The sequence below is a fragment of the Pipistrellus hanaki genome (genome assembly GCF_964339955.1).
Source record: "Pipistrellus hanaki genome assembly, chromosome: 6".
NCBI classification, from domain to species: domain Eukaryota; kingdom Metazoa; phylum Chordata; class Mammalia; order Chiroptera; family Vespertilionidae; genus Pipistrellus; species Pipistrellus hanaki.
In genome coordinates, this window is record NC_140508.1 from 88,259,866 (window position 1) to 88,278,662 (window position 18,797).

Genomic DNA, 18,797 nt, shown 5'->3' on the forward strand with positions numbered 1-18,797 from the left:
TGACCTCTGACCTATCCACCCTTCTCATCCCCTCTGGCCACAGGGGCTCTCACTCCCCTGGTACTGCCGTCCCCTCCACCTGGAACTTTTCCCCAGATGATGCCTGGCTCGTTCTCTCGCTCTTTCAGGTTTTTCCTCACATTCACGCCCCAGGGACCCGGCCACTCTAATTAAAGTGCCGCATACCTGCCCGGCTGGCGTGGCTCAGTGGTTGAGCATTGACCTATGAACCAAGAGGTCACGGTCCAATTCCCAGTCAGGGCACATGCCCAGTTTATGAGCTCCCTCCCTAGTGTGGGGCATAAGAGAGGCAGCTGATCAATGATTCCCTCGTCATTGATATTTCTGTCTCTCTCTCCCTCTCCCTTCCTCTCTGAAATAAATAAAAATATATTTTTAAAAAGAACATTGAAATTTTTATTAAAGGGAGTCAAACGCCCCCAAAAAGGTTGTGTTCCTTGCTTTCTTCCATTGCTCTTCCCCCCCCAAATTTTATTATAAAAAATTAAAATTGTACAGTGAACTCCTGTGCATGCCCTATGTAGAGATTATCCTTAACATTCTACTATATTTTTATTACTACAGAATTATCCATCTTCTCATTCCCTATCCATCCACCATCCATCTTATTTTATGCATTTCAAAATAAGCTGCTAACTAAACACCTAACTTAAACAAAGGTATTTTAAATTTAAGTTGGAAGAAATTCAATGAACCTAAAAAGACTTCAATCATTTATATACAAAAGAAAAATGCTTTTGCATTTTTGAAAAAAATGCAAAATTCCATATTGGTATTTCTGAAAAAAATAAAATTCCATATTGGTATTTCCCTGGAACCAAAAAGTACAAAACAGTGTCACTGCGAGAAGGAAGAGCAGGAACAATGTGCCCTAAGATCCCTGAGGGACTGGCCCTGCACTGGAGAAGCATCCCACCGGCTCGCCCCCCCCCAACCCCCCATGCTTCCGCGATTTCACGTCCGCAGTTTAATTCCATACAAATTTGTTTCTGCATCTTAATCCCACACAAATGACTGAGGGCCTTGCGGTGCATCGTCTTAACCACATCCCGGCCTCTCACTGAGCCCTGAAGCCCTCTCTGTGACGTGGGCAAACCTACGCCTCGCCTTTTACCTGCACATTTGTTCCCAGCCGCACAGGCTGTGGGGTGGGGAGGGGAAAGGAGGGGGGAGAGAGGGGAGGGGAAAGGAGGGGTCCTCTCGGCCCATGTAGCCCTGGTTTTATAGGAATGAGACCCTATGAAGAGAAGACCTCTTTGATGACGGCTTTGACAAAGCCTCACTCTAAAGCTCCAGGACTGAGCGACACCACAGTCCAAATTCATGGGCATTATCCCTCCTCTTGGCTAACGTCCAGTGAACCCAACTGTCCCCAGGAAAGATGGAAAGTCAGTTTCATACTTGGTGCCGATGGCAGGCATCATTATGCGATCCTGCAGCCCCTTCTCAGATTCTAAACTATCTGAGCAGAGGATGCAGGGCCAGCACTGAGGTTGGCACCCACTCCCCTCCAGCTTTAGAGCCTTGACACCATGAGCTGGAGCAGCCAGGACTTCTCCCCATTTAGGCAGAGAGCGTGTGAGGAACCTGATCGCTGGCGCCTGAACAAACATGCCCAGTCCGGGTCCCTTCCCCCCGCGTGACAGCCAGCTCTCAAGGACGTGGTGCCCAGAGAGGAGGTGATTCCGGAAAACGCTTCCGACGCTCAGAACGGCCTTGACGTCTTTGGGGAGCAGGGCTTAATGCTGTCATTTCCTACGGTGACACCCCTCTCCTTGCCCAGTGCCTCACCTGACAGTCGATGCAGACCCCTCCACCGGCATAGACGCCTCGGGTGTCCAGGCTCGCCTGCTGCCGCTCCACGTCCGGGTCGTAGAAGCAGTCGGCGGCGTGGCCGTGGCAGTTGCAGGCTGCAGAGGGCACCGAGGGGAATCACGTGACCGTGGGAGGCCCAGTCAGTCCCCCAAACGTGCTGCCTAGGGAGCTGCAGCGCCGCCTCTTCCGGGACAGGGCACGCTCAGTGGGAAACCTTGGGGACTTTTACACAAAGTCCAGTCTGTAACCCTATCCCTATCCCTATCCCTAACCCTAACCCGTTCCCCCCAGTCACACACCCACACTGCTCCCTCAATGCGCCCAGCTCTCTGCTTAGCAGCCAATCTCACCACCTTCTCCAGGCCTCAGGCCTCAAAGAAGTTAGGATTCCAACACATCCTAAGAAATGGTAAGGATTGAAATGCAATAGTGGCTACATCATATTTTAGACTGTTGAAAAGAGAGGCCAGCTTATGTTAAAGCACTCTGCCCAATCCTTGCGTTTAGTAAACACCTAACACATAGTAAAGGTTATTACTCTTGTTTCTTTTTAAAAATATATTTTTATTGATTTTAGAGAGAGGAAGGGAGAGAAACATTGATGAGAGAGATACATCGATTGGATGCCTCCTGCAGGCCCCCTACTGGGGATCAAGCCCACAACCTGGGCATGGGCCCTGACTGGGACTCAAACCAGGACCTACTGGTTCATAGTTCGATGCTCCACCACTGAGCCACACCTGCTGCGCCATTGTTATTTCTGTCCTTACATTTATGTCTGAATGTGGAGTGGGGCTCTCACACCTCCACTCTGTGAGTTACTCATTTCACTAGAAAGACCTGTAACCCTGAGATTGATCCTCTCTTCACAAGCAGGGAAAACACGGGCCTCAGATAGAGATGGGGGTGTTGGGTGTGTCCTCAGGTAGAGATGGGATGTTGGGAGGGTCCTCAGGTAGAGATGGGGTACTGGGTGTGTCCTCAGGTAGAGATGGGGGTGCTGTGTGAGTTCTCAGGTAGAGATGGGGGTGTTGGGAGGGTCCTCAGGTAGAGATGGGGGTGTTGGGAGGGTTCTCAGGTAGAGGTGGGGGTGCTGAGTGTGTCCTGAGGTAGAGATGGGGGTGTTGGAAGGGTCCTCAGGTAGAATAGGGTGTTAGGGAGTCCTATGGTAGAGATGGGGGTGTTGGGTGGGTTCTCAGGTAGAGATGGGGGTGTTGGGGAGATCTTTAGGTACAATGAGGGTGTTAGGGGGTCCTAGGGTAGAGATGGGGGTCCTCAGGTAAAGATGGGGGTGTTGGGTGTGTCCTCAGGTAGAGATGGGGTGTTGGGAGGGTCCTGAGGTAGAGATGGGGTGTTGGGTGTGTCCTCAGGTAGAGATGGGGTGTTGGGAGGGTCCTGAGGTAGAGATGGGGGTGTTGGGAGGGTCCTCAGGTAGAGATGGGGTGTTGGGAGGGTCCTCAGGTAGAGATGGGAGTGTTGGGGAGATCTTTAGGTACAATGAGGGTGTTAGGGGGTCCTAGGGTAGAGATGGGGGTCCTCAGGTAAAGATGGGGGTGTTGGGTGTGTTCTCAGGTAGAGATGGGGTGTTGGGAGGGTCCTGAGGTAGAGATGGGGTGTTGGGTGTGTTCTCAGGTAGAGATGGGGTGTTGGGAGGGTCCTGAGGTAGAGATGGGGTGTTGGGAGGGTCCTCAGGTAGAGATGGGGTGTTGGGTGTGTTCTCAGGTAGAGATGGGAGTGTTGGGTGAGCTCTAAGGTAGAGATGGGGTGTTGGGTGGGTTCTCAGGTAGAGATGGGGGTGTTGGGTGAGCTCTAAGGTAGAGATGGGGTGTTGGGTGTGTTCTCAGGTAGAGATGGGGTGTTGGGAGGGTCCTGAGATAGAGATGGGGGTGTTGGGAGGGTCCTCAGGTAGAGATGGGGGTGTTGGGTGTGTCCTCAGGTAGAGATGGGGGTGCTGGGTGAGCTCTAAGGTAGAGATGGGGTGTTGGGTGTGTCCTCAGGTAGAGATGGGAGTGTTGGGGAGATCTTCAGGTAGAGATGGGGTGTTGGGAGGTCCTCAGGTAGAGATGGGGGTGCTGTGTGTGTCCTCAGGTAGAGATGGGGTGCTATGTGTGTCCTCAGGTAGAGATGGGGTGTTGGGAGGGTCCTCAGGTAGAGGTGGGGGTGTTGGGTGTGTCTTCAGGTAGAGGTGGGGGTGTGTGTGGATTCTCAGGTAGAGATGGGGTGTGTTAGACAGGCCTCACCCCAGCATCCACCCCCACGCTCACCTTCGCACTCATGGCTGTGCCCCGCCGTGGCCAGCTGCCAGGGCCTCTGGTGGTACCCGGCGCAGCAGCGGTCACAGGTCTCCCCACAGGTATGGTGGCGGCATTCACACCGGAACCTGGGCAGGAGATGAAGCGCATTGGTTACCGAGGGTTCTCACTAAGGTCTGCGGCTCCTGGCGGGAAACTCAGTCGTCAGGGTCACCCCAGGAACGCTTTGTTGGCAATCATGGGAACAAAGCACCCGCATGCATCACTCACGTCTCCCCGACCTGCTATTGTGTGCATTTTACAGACGTGGACACAAGATTCAGAGAGATTAAAACACTGGGTGAGCCCAGCTGGCGTGGCTCAGGGGTTGAGCATCGACCTAGGACCAGGAAGTCATGGTTTGGTTCCTTGTCAGGACACAAGCCCGGGTTGTGGGCTTGATCCCCAGCCGGGGACGTGCAGGAGGCAGCCCATCAATAATTCTCACTGATGTTTCTCTCTCCCTTACCCTTCCTCTCTGAAATCAATAAATGTGTATATATATTTTAAAAGAGTTTAAATTCTATGTGCATTTTTCCAAAATAAAAAGGAGGGGGGGAGGATTTGAACAGGTATACCCTGATCCCATTGAAGGATTTGAACAGGTATACTCCGATCTCATTAAAGCAAAGATGACAAGCCAGTTTTATTTCTCTTGCCAATTCCAATCAGTGAGCTGTGCCCGCCTGGGGCACTGTCTGGGGGGCAGGGCGGGTGGAGGTAGGATGAGAGATACTTAATGGGGCGCAAACATCACTGAGACGTGGGACTGGCTCACAGCACAGCTGGCAATGCTGCAGATGTACTCACACTTTTTCAGGGTTGTCTGCACTGCACACGTCGGCGTGGCCATTGCACGCACAGCGCCCGCCGACGCTGATGTCCTTGATGCTGTAGTAATACTGTGCGACAGAAAACAGACATGCCGCTTACAAAGAGCAGCAAACCTTCCCTCGCATCTATGCCGGCCCTGCTCCCCTCTTCCTGCTCCAGTGAGCCCACCTCAACCCCACGGGAGCCACTGTGGGTGTTACTTGTCTATGACAGTGTTTTTCAACCTTTTTTGGGCAAAGGCACACTTGTTTCATGAAAAAAATCACGAGGCACACCACCATTAGAAAATGTTAAAAAATTTAACTCTGTGCCTATATTGACTATATATAAAGTAATTCTCTTGAATAGGAATCAAATAAGCACAAAGAAAGTATTTTATAATTACTTTATTATGAAATATTAAGTAAACAAAATAGTGAAAAATTATAAAATTCTTGTCTTGTCTGCACCTACGGCACACCAGGCAACATCTCGCGGCACACTAGTGTGCCGCGGAACAGCGGTTGAAAAACGCTGGTCTATGAAACACGTGCATTCCTCAATGCAAGGTAACAGCATGATGCTGAATTTGTACCTTTTTAAAAATGAAATGCTTTAGAAGAATAGAGGGAAATTGCCTTGGGAAAAGAAACATACCCTATATCCTTTTAAAAAGGGATTAAGCCTGGTTGGTGTGGCTCAGTAGTTGAGCACTGACCTAGGAACCAGGAGATCCAGGTTTCGATTTCCGGTCAGGACACATGCCTGGGTTGCAGGCTCAATCCCCCGTGTGGGGCATACAAGAGACAGCTGATCCATGATTCTCTCTCATCATTTATGTTTCTATCTCTCTCTCCTTCCCCCATTCTCTCTCTAAAGTCAATAAAAACATAATCTTTAACAACGTTTCTTAATAGAGAAGTCATCCACTAAGTGAAGAAAAATATGCTTACATTTGAGTACAAATCTTGGAACCTCTCCCCCAAAAAACACCACACCCACAAATAAGTAAGTAAAGGGTGGTGAGGTCCATTCATAGCAGGGCTTCACAACGCCGGAGGAATGGAAACGAAGTCCGGCCAGAGCTTCTCGGAGAGCCCAGCTCTCCCTGCAGGAGGGATGAGAGACCCAGGACGGGTCCCGCATACAGCTGCTCCGAGTGCTGTTGGCACAGGACATGCAGAACACGTGCCCCCCACACCCATGTGCAGCCTTCCTGGAAACTGCTAAAAACGAGCAAACTCACTTCCTCTCTTCCTTCCAAGCTCCCTGAGGGCACCCACCTCTGAGGCCACTCTCTCAGGCACCTGGGCATCTCCCATCACCCTGCCACGCCCCACTCCCCACCTTTCTCACTCTTCTTATGCCCTGGGCTGACCTTTATGGGTTGCAACAGGGTCTCCTGCTCCCCGGCTTTCTGTTGGGTTTGGCCAATGGGGACCCTGGCAGGAGATCCGAGGGAGGCAGAAGGAGCTCAGAGTATCTGTGCCCAGGAGACGGGTGCTGTCTTGACACTAGACTGAGGGGTGCTCAGACCAGACACCCACACAGAGGAGCACTGGTGCTCACACACCCATGTCTCCTCCACTTGACCAGGTCCCACTCCAGCCCTACATCTGGTGAGGTACACACAGCCCCGGCCAGTGGCAGTGACCTGTGTAGGTTGAGAGCCTAGGGGTTTCCCCACCACCCCCTCTTCCCACATCTGCTGATCAGATGCAGGGGATCCCTAGGAGGACTCTGGGGTCCTACAGAGTGGCTGCACCTTTAAATAAAAAGAACCCGGTTCCCTGAGTGAGTTTGTGGAGCCGACCCCACCTGCTGAGCACATTCTATGGTCACATGAGCAAAATGTGAGTCCCATTTTGTGCGCCTCTGACACTTGGGGAGCCTCTGCTATAGCATCAGACTGACTGGCCAGCTGTCATCTTTGGCCTTTCATCTTCGTCGAATGCAATCATTTCTCCTCCATGACAAACATCTAAGTGACATCTAAGAATCCAGACAAGAGCAAGCCTACACCTACACTGCTCCTGGCTGTAAAGATTACTTGAAAGAGTTCAAGACAACTAATTCGATAAGAAACAGAAACAAAAAGAGCTTTAAAAAATGCTGCCTGCCGGCCCTTCCAAGCACGACTCACCCGCCTGGTGACGGTGGGGTCCCGCTGTGCTTTGGAGATGAGGTGTCCCAGGAGCGTGTTGGTTCGGAGAAAGCGCAAGCGGATGTTTGTTGCCTGGGTGAACTCCCGCAGCGTGTTGGAGAAAGTGAAGTTTCTTGCACCTGGACGACCGTTTATCAAGGACACCACAACCTAAAATAACCACACACACATGCGCACACACACGCACGCACACACAGGGGGAAAGTCCTTCCATCAAAACTTAGCTGCAAGTAAATAAATAACTCACAGGCCCGGAGGCACTAGGTCTCCTTGAGCCACCACATGTTTGTAGGTGGTCCTGTGTCTTGTTTTGTCTAAAGGAATCATTGCTAGTCACCCCCTCCTTCAAATTCTGGCATTCTGTCCTTAAACTGGGCTCTCGGGTGTTACAGTCTCATTTCCAAACCCTTAGTTCTATCTGTGCAATGGTGGGCTGTCAGGCTGTGACACGTTGAAAGTATAATGTTAAAATACGTAAATATAAGGAAACCACTTGTTGTCAAGCTGCATGGAAGAAACAGAGCTCAATTAATCTAAACATCGAAAGGAGGCTGAAAGAGGACGTCTCTGGTGTAAAGGTGATAAAGTGTCTACAAAACCAGGGTTTTATCTTCAAGCTTGAGGAGACGAACAACCAGTGAGCCATTCGTTGTAAGATACTGGCAAAGCTGCTCACAAAGACCGTTCCACCTGAAGAGGGGAAGGCCAGCACCCCTGGAAGAAGTGTATTTGAAACTCACTTCAAGCTCCGATGGCCTCAGTTTCCCTGGGGTTCGTCTCTGATTCCCCACCTGTTTCCCTCACAGCAGAGTGGCTGCCGCACAAGGCAAATGCAGCTCCTTCCCGTCCCCACAGAGGGCGCCCACCTGCCCAGGGATGTGTGCCACCCTCCCCTCTCCTCACTCTCACTCCTGGGATAACGTGTCTGGGAAGCAGTGGGTGGCCTTCGCCTCAATCACCAGCAATCCAGAGCCCAGCTCTCCCTGCAGGAGGGATGAGAGACCCAGGACGGGTCCCGCATACAGCTGCTCCGAGTGCTGTTGGCACAGGACATGCAGAACACGTGCCCCCCACACCCATGTGCAGCCTTCCTGGAAACTGCTAAAAACGAGCAAACTCACTTCCTCTCTTCCTTCCAAGCTCCCTGAGGGCACCCACCTCTGAGGCCACTCTCTCAGGCACCTGGGCATCTCCCATCACCCTGCCACGCCCCACTCCCCACCTTTCTCACTCTTCTTATGCCCTGGGCTGACCTTTATGGGTTGCAACAGGGTCTCCTGCTCCCCGGCTTTCTGTTGGGTTTGGCCAATGGGGACCCTGGCAGGAGATCCGAGGGAGGCAGAAGGAGCTCAGAGTATCTGTGCCCAGGAGACGGGTGCTGGCAATCCATTTTCTAAATATTCCTCCAGAATAGAGGGTTCAAAAGAGAGAAAAAATAAATAAATGAAAAACAAGACAGAATAGAGGGTTCAAGACCTATGGGTCTTGAATTTGAAATGCTGACTTCCAGAGAAGAATTAGAGACCTCAAAGAGAATTTCTGATGTCAACTATACCTAAGTAATAAAATAATAATAATAAAAAGAATTTCCAACCCAACTTGTCCATGATGAGGGAGAACTGCTGATCACATGTTCGATGTGATCCTTGTATCAATTAGTCCCAAGTACCGGTTCCCGTTGTGGTCGGTGTCAGAGCTTCTTGAACGAGCCTTTTCAGGATCGTGAAGAATGTCATGTCCTCACGTCGTTTCTGGGCTCATCCTTCCGGCCTCCCGGATCCACTTACCTCGCCGTTTTCCAGGGGCACGATCCGCGAGTAGTCCGTGGTGCAGAGCACGTCATCGTCCCGGGTGACGGCCCTGTTGGCCTCCCGCCCGAACTGCTGCCAACAGTCCGCTTTAGAGTCTAGAAAGGAAACATTCAATACTGGCAAACAGAGTATCATCACCTCGCGTAACTCTCTGAAGAAATCCATGTTCCCTGAAGAAAATACAGGGATGGGAGAGAACAGACAAGCACTGAACATTTTAGACAAAAGCTTAGACTGACGTCTTAGTCACGAAAGAAGATACTGGCCATTTCAGGCCACTCGACCTTTAACGGCCACGTTTGGAGAGGCGGTTACAAGTCCTCACTCCTTATGGACACGCCACCCTCTAAGGAGCATCCACAGAGATCCCAAGGCCTTTGCAAGTGACAGTCCTGTCCAGCTCCATTTATCCGAGGGCGCGTCACACTGACACGCTTCGTGAGCGAAGACGACAGGGTCACGGAGAGTTAGGTGAAAGGCAGGGTCCCTAACGGCGAAACTGGGTTCCTAACTCTGCTTCTCCCTAAACAGGGGCAGGAGCTGTTAACATAAATGGCAGGTCAGCTGCAGGTCTGCGTGTTCCCGTGACGATGCGCACTACTTGAGAGAGAGGGCTGCTGGGGGTTAGCCTCGGACGTTAAAGCTGACCAGCCCTCAAGTAGCCAGTGGAGACGAGTTTACAGTGACCCCCAAGGTCTCACTCTGCAGATAATGAGCCTGGCGGGCAAGGCTACTTACGAGCAAAGTACTGCCAAGGTGCGTAGGTGCTGCCAAAGTCCACCGACCTCTCCAGCACCCAGAGGTCAGGGCGAGGAGAGTTGGCAAATTTGATTAAAACGTAGGCCACATGGAAGAGCTGAGAAAGCAAAGGAGATGCAGTTACTCCAGCCTGGTCCGTGCACAACCCGGAGCGTCTCTATGGGATGCTGGTTCCCACAGCAACACCTGCAGCCACACCTTTCCCAGACCTGCCTCCTGGACACCATGCCTGGTGCAGTTTCTCACGAGTATCAAGTCCAAACCAACGTGACCACTTTTTAAATCTGCACATTAGCCTTTGTCACACCTTAATCTTTACACCCTGGAATTCCAACCAGCATCTTTTCCCTCCTTTTTTATTTTTATTTTTTATTGATTTCACAGAGGAAGGAAGAGGGAGAGAGAGAAAAACATCCATGATGAGAGAGAATCATGGATCGGCTGCCTCCTGCATGCCTCCTACTGGAGATAGAGCCCGAAAAGCCAGGCTTGTGCCCTTAACCGGAATCAAACCTGGGACCCTTCAGTCTGTAGGCTGATGCTCTATCTACCGAGCCAATCTGGCTGGGGCCCACCCAGCATCTTAAAGGCCCTCACTCAGAGAAATGTAATTTTGATTCCCTCAAAAAATCCCATTTATTTAATGATTTATGACTTCATCATGCTGTGTGCTGGGTGCTATGCTGAGCCCCTCTCAGGCATGCTTGCATCAGGTCTCACAGGAATGAGGAGGGGGAGGAGTGTGACCGGAGAGGGTAGCGTGTCTTTGTCTTCAGGTGAAGAATCCTGAGCCTCCGTCATCTCCTCACTGACCACCAGCTCTGCACAGGCCTGGTGGGTCCTGCACACGTGACCTCCTTCATCACGGGGAGGTCATACAATGTCAGAAAGCTCCAAGCGCCACTACCTCCACTCCTGGGAAGTGCCCGTCCCAGCAGCCGGAGGGGCAGCCATGCTGTGATGTCCTGGGGGCTATCTGACACAGCGGCTCCCGCAGGGGCCCTTTCTGCCTGAGCATCCAAATCCACGAAGAGCCCAGAGGCTCAGGAGGCTCCATCATGCTCTGCGGGAACGTGGGATCCCGTGGAAGCAGCACAGCACACATCCCGAACCCAGCAGCGGGCAGACCCCATGTGCGCTGCTCCCCAGGCCCACGTGAAGATACCGCTGAAGGGCCTCTCGGTGTCCGGCACCGGTCTCAGACAGGGCGTTCCTCTCCGAACGTCCCCTGCCCCGTCCGCCTGTGCCTGGACCTCAGGGCTGCTCCCGTTCTCCTCGCCCATCTGCACGGACAGCCAGCCCTCTGGACGGCTCCGCGGCGTGGAACCTGCAGCTGGTCCGCAGCACGTGGCTGCGAGGCATGATGGGGTCCCAGGCAAGTCACGGCCACTCGCGCGTGTGACACCGCAGGGTGGAGCTACTCTCTTCTTCGCAATGATTTAAAATGATGTGCCTTTCGCCCGGCTGGCATGGCTCAGTGGCTGAGTGTCAACCTATGAACCAGGTGTTCATGGTTCGATTCCTGGTCAGAGCACAGGCCCAGGTTGCAGGCTCAATCCCTAGTGGGGGGCATGCAGGAGGCAGCCAATCAGTGATTCTCTCTCATCACTGATGAGGGAGGAAGGAGGGAGGAGGAAGTGTCCAGCACTGAGGAGCTGGCTGGCTTAGGGGAGGAGCCAAGCCAAGAGTTTACACAGGGGCTGAGTGAAAGCCACAGACACCTCCTATCCTAACGGGACAAGCAGGGGCTGCCCCACCTGCCTGAATACCAGGCCCTTTCAGGTCCAGCCCTGCCCAGGCCTGAGCGTCGCTGGGCGATGCCTTGTCTGAAACAGGAATTTGCAAAACAACTGCCCTGTGCCCGGCTCCCTGCCTGGCCTCCCCCAGTCAGGAGGCCGCTGTGCCCTCCTGAGCTCCGCCTCACCTGGCCAGGCCCTGCACCCTCTCCCTCCGCCCCAGGCTGACTGCACATTGCTGTCACCTAGACCTCTATTGGAGACCAGCCTGAACTCCTGCTGCTGGGCAATTCAGGCCCTGAAGCCGAGAGAGCGTCCAGCTCCTGGCTCCCGGCTCCCTGGCCCTCGGCTCCCTGGCCCTGGCCTGCGCCTCCACCTCCAGGTAGGCCTGGGACTCTGCATGCTCATGACATGTGGTGACAGGTGTGCGAGGACCAGCGAGTGAGAGGCAGAGGCAGGACCCACGTTCCCTCCGGTTACTCTGTGATGCTGAGAAACGCTGAAGGTACACAGTCTCCTCCATCAGGTGCTTCAAGTTTACAGAGAGAGACGCGGAGTCCTGGGGAGATGGAGCCTGCTCTGCCCCATCCAAGCCCCCTGGGCCAGGCCCAGGGGCACAGCTGTAGCCGGGCAGGAGCCCGACACTCTCAACCACTATACCAGCCGTGGCCCTGGGCTGGCGGGGGCCACAGAGAAGTGGTGGTTTGATTTGGTTTTCGTTTTCCCTAAAGGAAGGAATGCAGGGGAAGGATGGAAGGTGAAAGGCAAAGGTGGAGAGAATCGTGGAAATGAGAAGCGGGAGAGGAGGAATCGGGAAGAAAGGAAGAAAGGAGGAGTTGGATGATGTGGAGGGGCTCCAGGGTTGCTGGATGTGGAAGGGGCAGAGGTCTGAGGGCCCAGTGGTCGCCCGGGGTACAGCGGGCAGAGGAGGGGGTGTGGGGGGGATGCACTTGGGTACAGCGGGCAGAGGAGGGGGTGTGGGGGGGACGCACTGGGGTACAGCGGGCAGAGGAGGGGGTGTGGGGGGGACGCACTGGGGTACAGTGGGCAGAGGAGAAGGGTGTCGGGGGGACGCCTGGGGTACAGCGGGCAGAGAAGGGGGCTCTGGGTGAGGACTCCTCACCACGATATTAACAGACCCCTCGGGACTGTTGTGAGAAATCCAGTCTTTCCTTATACATGCTTGCCATTAATAGACTGGGAGAACTGCCACGACTTAAAGCCAAAATCTGCCTAAACTCACAAAAGTTTCACAAGGGAAGGAACATAAAATAGTTTTCAAGCTGAGCTAAGGAAGAAAATAGGCTCTCTAAAAAAATAAATGTCCGTTTACTGTGCCTTTTTATGAATCCGCTGGCCTTTAAAGATCTCTAGCTGGCTGCCCTCATCCCAGAACCAGGCTCAGAGCTTTTGGGGGCGGCCGGCGGGGCAGAGGGCATCTGGAAGCTCCAATCCCCCAGAAACCAGTGCTCCTTCTGTCCTCTCTGCATCGAGTGCTTCCTTCTCCCCAGAAGGAACAAGCTGCCCAATGAGCGGAAAGTCCATTCCGGCTGGAGGTGACTCACCTGCCCCAGATCCAAGGTGACGTTCACCTGGCTGTAGCGTGTGCCCGCGGAGAGGGGCGGGCTCTGCCACCAGCGCTCGGACCCGTCGATGGCGTTGGTGGCCGGGTGGGCTCTCCTGGGGTCTGCAGAGTTGCAGTAGTCGCAGAACTGCCCCTGGAAGAGGACAAAACAAAATGAAAACAGCTCCTTCTTGTGTGCAAGTAACTGTCTCATCGAAAGAGAACCAATGTGCAGACGGCTTTGTGCAGCAGAGTTGCCGCCGGTGAAGGCATCGCGATGCATTCTGAGGAAGCAGCCGGGCTCCCTCCTTCCATTCACTCTCCCCCCGCCCCACGCCCCCCGCCCCCGGCCCTGTGCACCTGTGTCGAGTGTCTCAGGTACAGACTGCTTAGCTTCCATCTCCCACAGCCTGTGCTCCTGTCCCATCTGACACTCAAGAAGAGCCTGTTGTACTTGGGATGCAAAGATCCTTTGCTCCAGCAAATCCTTTCACCGGGCATGCCCTCCTTTGTGCAAGTTCTGTGTCAGGCACTGGGCACAGTCTCAGGGGAGGTAAGTACACTGTCGTCCCTTATCTGTGGGGACACACTCCCAGACCTCCAGTGGATGCCTGAAACACAGCACTGAACCTACTCTGTCGCCTCCTACATGTCCTGTGGTAAAGTTTAATTTATAAATTAGGCACAGTAAGTGGCTGACAACATCCCATATAATTAAAGCCTAACATGCAAATCAACCAAACTATGGAACGACTGGTGGAATGACCAGTCGCTATGATGTGCACTGACCACTAGGGGAGGATGCTCAATGCAGGAGCTGCCCCCAGCCCACAGACCCCCAGGCCGGCCAAGGTAGGTGCCAGTGGGGACCCCCTGATCACCCAGCAGGTCACCCCACAGATAGGCCCTGACTGCAGGCCAGGCCTAGGGACCCTCCCCATACATGAATTTCGTGCCGGGCCTCCCGTTAACTAATAATAAAATAGAGCCGAAACCGGTTTGGCTCAGTGGATAGAGCGTCGGCCTGCAGACTGAAAGGTCCCGGGTTCGATTCCGGTCAAGGGCATGTACCTTGGTTGAGGACACATCCCCAGTAGGGGGTGTGCCAGAGGCAGCTGATCGATGATTCTTTCTCATTGATGTTTCTAACTCTCTATCCCTCTCTCTTCCTCTCTGTAAAAATCAATAAAATATATTAAAAAAACACACACAAAAAAAACAAAACACTGAATGATGGAAGCCAGGCCCCCCAAAAAATAAATAAATTAATAATAATAATAATAATAATAATAATATAGAGCAATTGTAACAATACACTAAAAAAATTGTAAACTTTATTAGGAAAAATCTAAATACATTAAGGGGGAGATATAATTTTCTGAAATAGGAAGATAATATCAAAAACTTGTCAATTCTTCCCCAAATTTATCAATAAAGTTAACACAATCCCCCCAAAAATGTCAATAGGGATTCTCTTGGAGCACGAGGTAATTCTAAAATTCATATGAAACAGCAAAGAACCAAGAAAATCCAAGTGGCTTCACCAGTGGCATCTCCGCTGCACAAACACAGTGGGTATTGCTGAGGATGATCAACGAGGAGGAAGGTGCCCTTCAAGGTTTTAGGGCTTATTGTGAAGCTTTTATAATTAACATGATGAGGCACACAGACCAATGGGACAGCAGAAAGGCCAACAACAGGCCCATGCGCCTTAGAATCCTTAGTAAACAGCTCAGTGATCGGGGGGCCAGTAGGAAAAGGGGGGCTAATATATATGAAATGAAAAAGAATAAGTTCAGGTTCCTATTCAAATCACAAACAAAAATCAACTTCAAATAAATTAAGAACTTAAATGTCAGAAATCAAACTTTAAAGTCTCTTATTAAAAAATAAAGGTGAATTTGGAGTAAGGAAAGTTTTCTTAAACAAGATTCATAAAGTATTATATAAAAGAAGATAATGTTAAATTAAAATATTGACTATATTAAAATTAAGAATATTGGTTCATCAAAGACACCTTAAAGAACAGACAGAAAGCCCGGCCAGCGTGGCTCAGTGGTTGACCTGTGAACCTGGAGATCACAGTTCAATTCCCGGTCAGGGCACATGCCTGGGTTGCAGGATCGATCCCCAGTGTGGGGCATGCAGAAGGCAGCCGATCAGTGATTCTCTCTCACCATTGATGTTTCCCTCTCTCTCTCTCTCTCTCTCTCCCCCTCTCCCTTCCTCTCTGAAATCAATAAAAATAAAAAATTTAAAAGAATACACAATGGCAGACAGTGTCCAGTGCCCCTGCCCTCAGCCCTTCTCTCCAGGTGCCGGCCACTTCACCACCAAGTGGGGGAGCTCTTCTCTCCCCTTTAATCCAGAGGGACTTTCCTGTTTGCTTTGTTGCATCAAGGGCATTGCTCTGGACTTCCCAGCACAAGCCTGAGAGCACTGACAAGCTCTGCTTCCTTCCTCTTGGAAGCCAGCCTCCAGGTAGAAGTCCAACTGCCCCAGTTACCACGCCGTGACGAAGCCCACGGTCACCACAAGGAGAGGCCACATGGAAGAGGGCGTGTGACATGTTCGTGAAGCCTTCCAGCTGAAAGCAACTGTTACCCCAGCTGAACTGCATGAAACAGAAGAACCACCCAGCTGAGCCCAGTCAACCCACAGACTTGTGGGAAGAAAAAAAATAACTTGTCATTGTTCAAAGCCACTAATTTGGGGTGGTTTGTTACACAAAAATCCATAAACAAAGAACATGAAATCAATAAAGAATTCTCATCAGAAATATGTCCCACCCGGCCAGGTGGCTCGGTTGATTGGAGCATCAGTTGGAGCAGGGGTCCTCAAACTTTTTAAAGTGGGGGCCAGATCACGGACCCTCAGAGAGCTGGAGGGCCGGACTATATGAACTACTAATTCCTACTGTAACACCTCAGCTGCGCTCACTGCCCAAAAAACCTGGCGGGCCGGATCAGACTCCTCTGCGGGCCGCATGTGGCCCGCGAGCCGTAGTTTGAAGACCCCTGAGTTGGAGCATTGACCTGTACACCAAAAAGGTGGCAGGTTCAATTCCTAGTCAGGCCACATTCCTAGGTTGGGGGTTTGATCCCCAGTTGGGGCACATACAGGAGCCAATTGTTTGATGTTGCTCTCACATCAATGTTTCTCACTCTCTCTAAAATCAATAAACATATCCCCGGTCAGGACTAAAAATATGTACATATTTAAGAAATATATCCCAAGCTCCTGCAAATCAATGAGAGAAGTATAAACAGTTCCACAGAAAAATGGGCAAAAAAAGGAATAGGCATGTTACAGAAGAGGAAATAGATGGCAATACACATCTGAAGAGAGATCAGCCAGGTAACTTGTGTGCAGATATGCACACCCATGGACACAGACACAGTATGGTGAAGGCCTGGGATGGGGGAGGGGGAGAAAGAGGGAGTGGGTTTAGGGTGGAGGGGGGTCAGAGGGGAAAAAACGGGGACATCTGTAACACTTTCAACAATAAAGCTAATTTTTTAAAAAATGAACATAAAATAAACATTTGAAGATACGTTCACAATCACCATCTTTACTGATCAGGGAGACCACAGTGCTGTCCTATTTTCCACCCATTCAAGAGGATCAGATTTTAAGTTTGAGAATAACAAGTATTGGAAAGAATGTGATAGGAGTATGAATTGGTATAAAGACGTTGGGAAATGTTTTGGCATTACCTCCTAAAGTAAAAAATTCACATTTCCTATGTCCCAGAAATTCTACTCTCAAGCTCGTAACCCAAAAAGAAACTCTTGCACAAATCCAATGGCATCGTACTCATGAATATTCATAACAGTCCTGTTCACAAGAGCAAAATCCTGGGACTAACCTAATTTTTCAGCCACAGGAATGTGACGACATCAACATTAGTATATTCACACAATGAGTGAGTGTATGAAGAATAGTGAATAAGGAATACACATAACACAGACAATATGGGTGAGTGTTAGCATTAAACATGAGTTTAAAAAACATGCTATATACTTTTTATAAATCTAAGAGCACTTACTTTTTTGGAATAGAGATGTAACAAAAACGTTATAAAAAAGTAAAGCAAAGGAAAAATTAACAAAGGATTCAGGATGATGGTTACCCCAGGTTACAGGAAACCGAGATGGGAGTTGGGAAACGATATGGTTAGGCATAAGTTATCATCATGGTCCCGGTTTGGGTTTTGGTAGGAGTTCATGACTGTTTGTTATACTGTTGTACATCCATCTGCCTGCATATATATTAAAGCAGACCATGCAAGGACCGATGACGAAAGTGGGCCATAACTGAGGGTCATGCATAGTCTATAACCCAACACTGCACCTGAGGCCCAGTATTTTTAAATAACCATAAATACACAAACGTGTGACCAACACTGACAGAAGTCAGCAACAAGGGAGACAGAGAGAGAGAAAGCTCTGCATGTAGTTATTCATCCATCCACGCAGCAAACCTGTGCTGACCAGACTCCCTGCCAGACATTACACCAGACAGAGGCGAGAAACAGAAAGATAACCAGGGCAGGGGCCACGCTCGGAACTATGTTACAGCTAATGTTAGCCCGGTCACATGGGAAACAGCACATGTAATAAAGGGGCAAATAGGGACGGGGCAAGACTGTGCAAATAACTAACTAAAAAAGAGCTGTGTTCCAAGAATGGAGGCCCCAGAGGACAAGCCGATGTGCGCCCAGAGGCCACGGAGCGATCCACACTTTCTCAGAAGGATGAGAAAAACAGCCTCTCCTAGTTGCCAACATTTTTGATGATTCTCCTTAACTAAACGCCCCACATATGTCATACTCTCCAACTGAATTCACAATGTAAACACTGCCTGTTCTAGACACTAGATTCTAGTGACTAGAAGTTGTAGAGCACTACTCCCTAACATAAGCTCTCTCTTTCTTTTAAATTTTCATAATATGTTTTTATTGATTTCAGAGAAAGGAAGGAGAGAGAGAGAGGAGAGAGAGAGAGAGAGGGAGAGAGAGAGAGAGAGAGAATCATCGGTCGGCTGCCTTCTGCACGCCCCCAGAGCCCCCAACCCAGGCATGTGCCCAGCCAGGAATCAAACCCTGACCTCCTGGCTTACAGGTTGCACCGGCTGGGCCCTAAGTTCTCTTTTATTGCTTGAACGTCCATTCATTTACTCACCTTTTTCAAACTGTCTGCAGTGAGTAGGACACTGCACTGAAGGGGGGGTTAAAACAACTCCCCAGAGTGGCTCCCATCCCTCAGTGCGGAGAAAAGAAGTGACTCAAACACATCACAGAGGCATTGGGACCGAGACAGCAGAAGGTGGGAGCCCAGGGCTGGCCCACGACCTTCACTTGGCTCAATCTTGCACTCCGGGGTTTATATTCAAAACTTAACGATGAAGAAGTGCAGTCTGAAAGAGGTGAGGTGGCGCCAACCACCCGTCAGCGGCGGGAACCAGGACCCGGGTTTCCTCACTGGGGAGTGATTTGGCTTTTCAAAGGAGAATGTTTGTCTTCAGCGACTGGTGCCTAAACTTTCATTGCTGGGCCTTGGCTACTGGTCCCAAATACAGAACGGCTGTTAGAACAGCTTTTTTTAAAATTGATTTTTAAAAATATATATTTTATTGATTTTTTACAGAGAGGAAGAGAGAGGGATAGAGAGTTAGAAACATCGATGAGAGAATCATCAATCAGCTGCCTCTTGCACACCCCCCACTGGGGATGTGCCCGCAACCAAGGTACATGCCCTTGACCGGAATCGAACCTGGGACCTTTCAGTCTGCAGGCCGACGCTCTATCCACTGAGCCAAACC

General features: G+C 50.9%; 1 protein-coding gene across 2 annotated transcripts in view; it reads right to left on the reverse strand.

Annotated features, from left to right (window-relative positions):
- Positions 1-18,797, reverse strand: part of LAMA3 (laminin subunit alpha 3) — a 134,507-nt gene that overhangs the window by 104,980 nt on the left and 10,730 nt on the right. For both annotated transcript variants that reach the window (XM_084888236.1, XM_084888235.1), the window contains exons 2-8: positions 12,976-13,128; positions 9,654-9,771; positions 8,892-9,010; positions 7,084-7,254; positions 4,938-5,029; positions 4,101-4,216; positions 1,813-1,931 (exon numbers count right to left, since the gene is read on the reverse strand). In XM_084888236.1, coding sequence (XP_084744362.1) covers positions 1,813-1,931; positions 4,101-4,216; positions 4,938-5,029; positions 7,084-7,254; positions 8,892-9,010; positions 9,654-9,771; positions 12,976-13,128 — 888 coding nt within the window. The remainder of the gene's footprint in view (positions 1-1,812; positions 1,932-4,100; positions 4,217-4,937; positions 5,030-7,083; positions 7,255-8,891; positions 9,011-9,653; positions 9,772-12,975; positions 13,129-18,797) is intronic.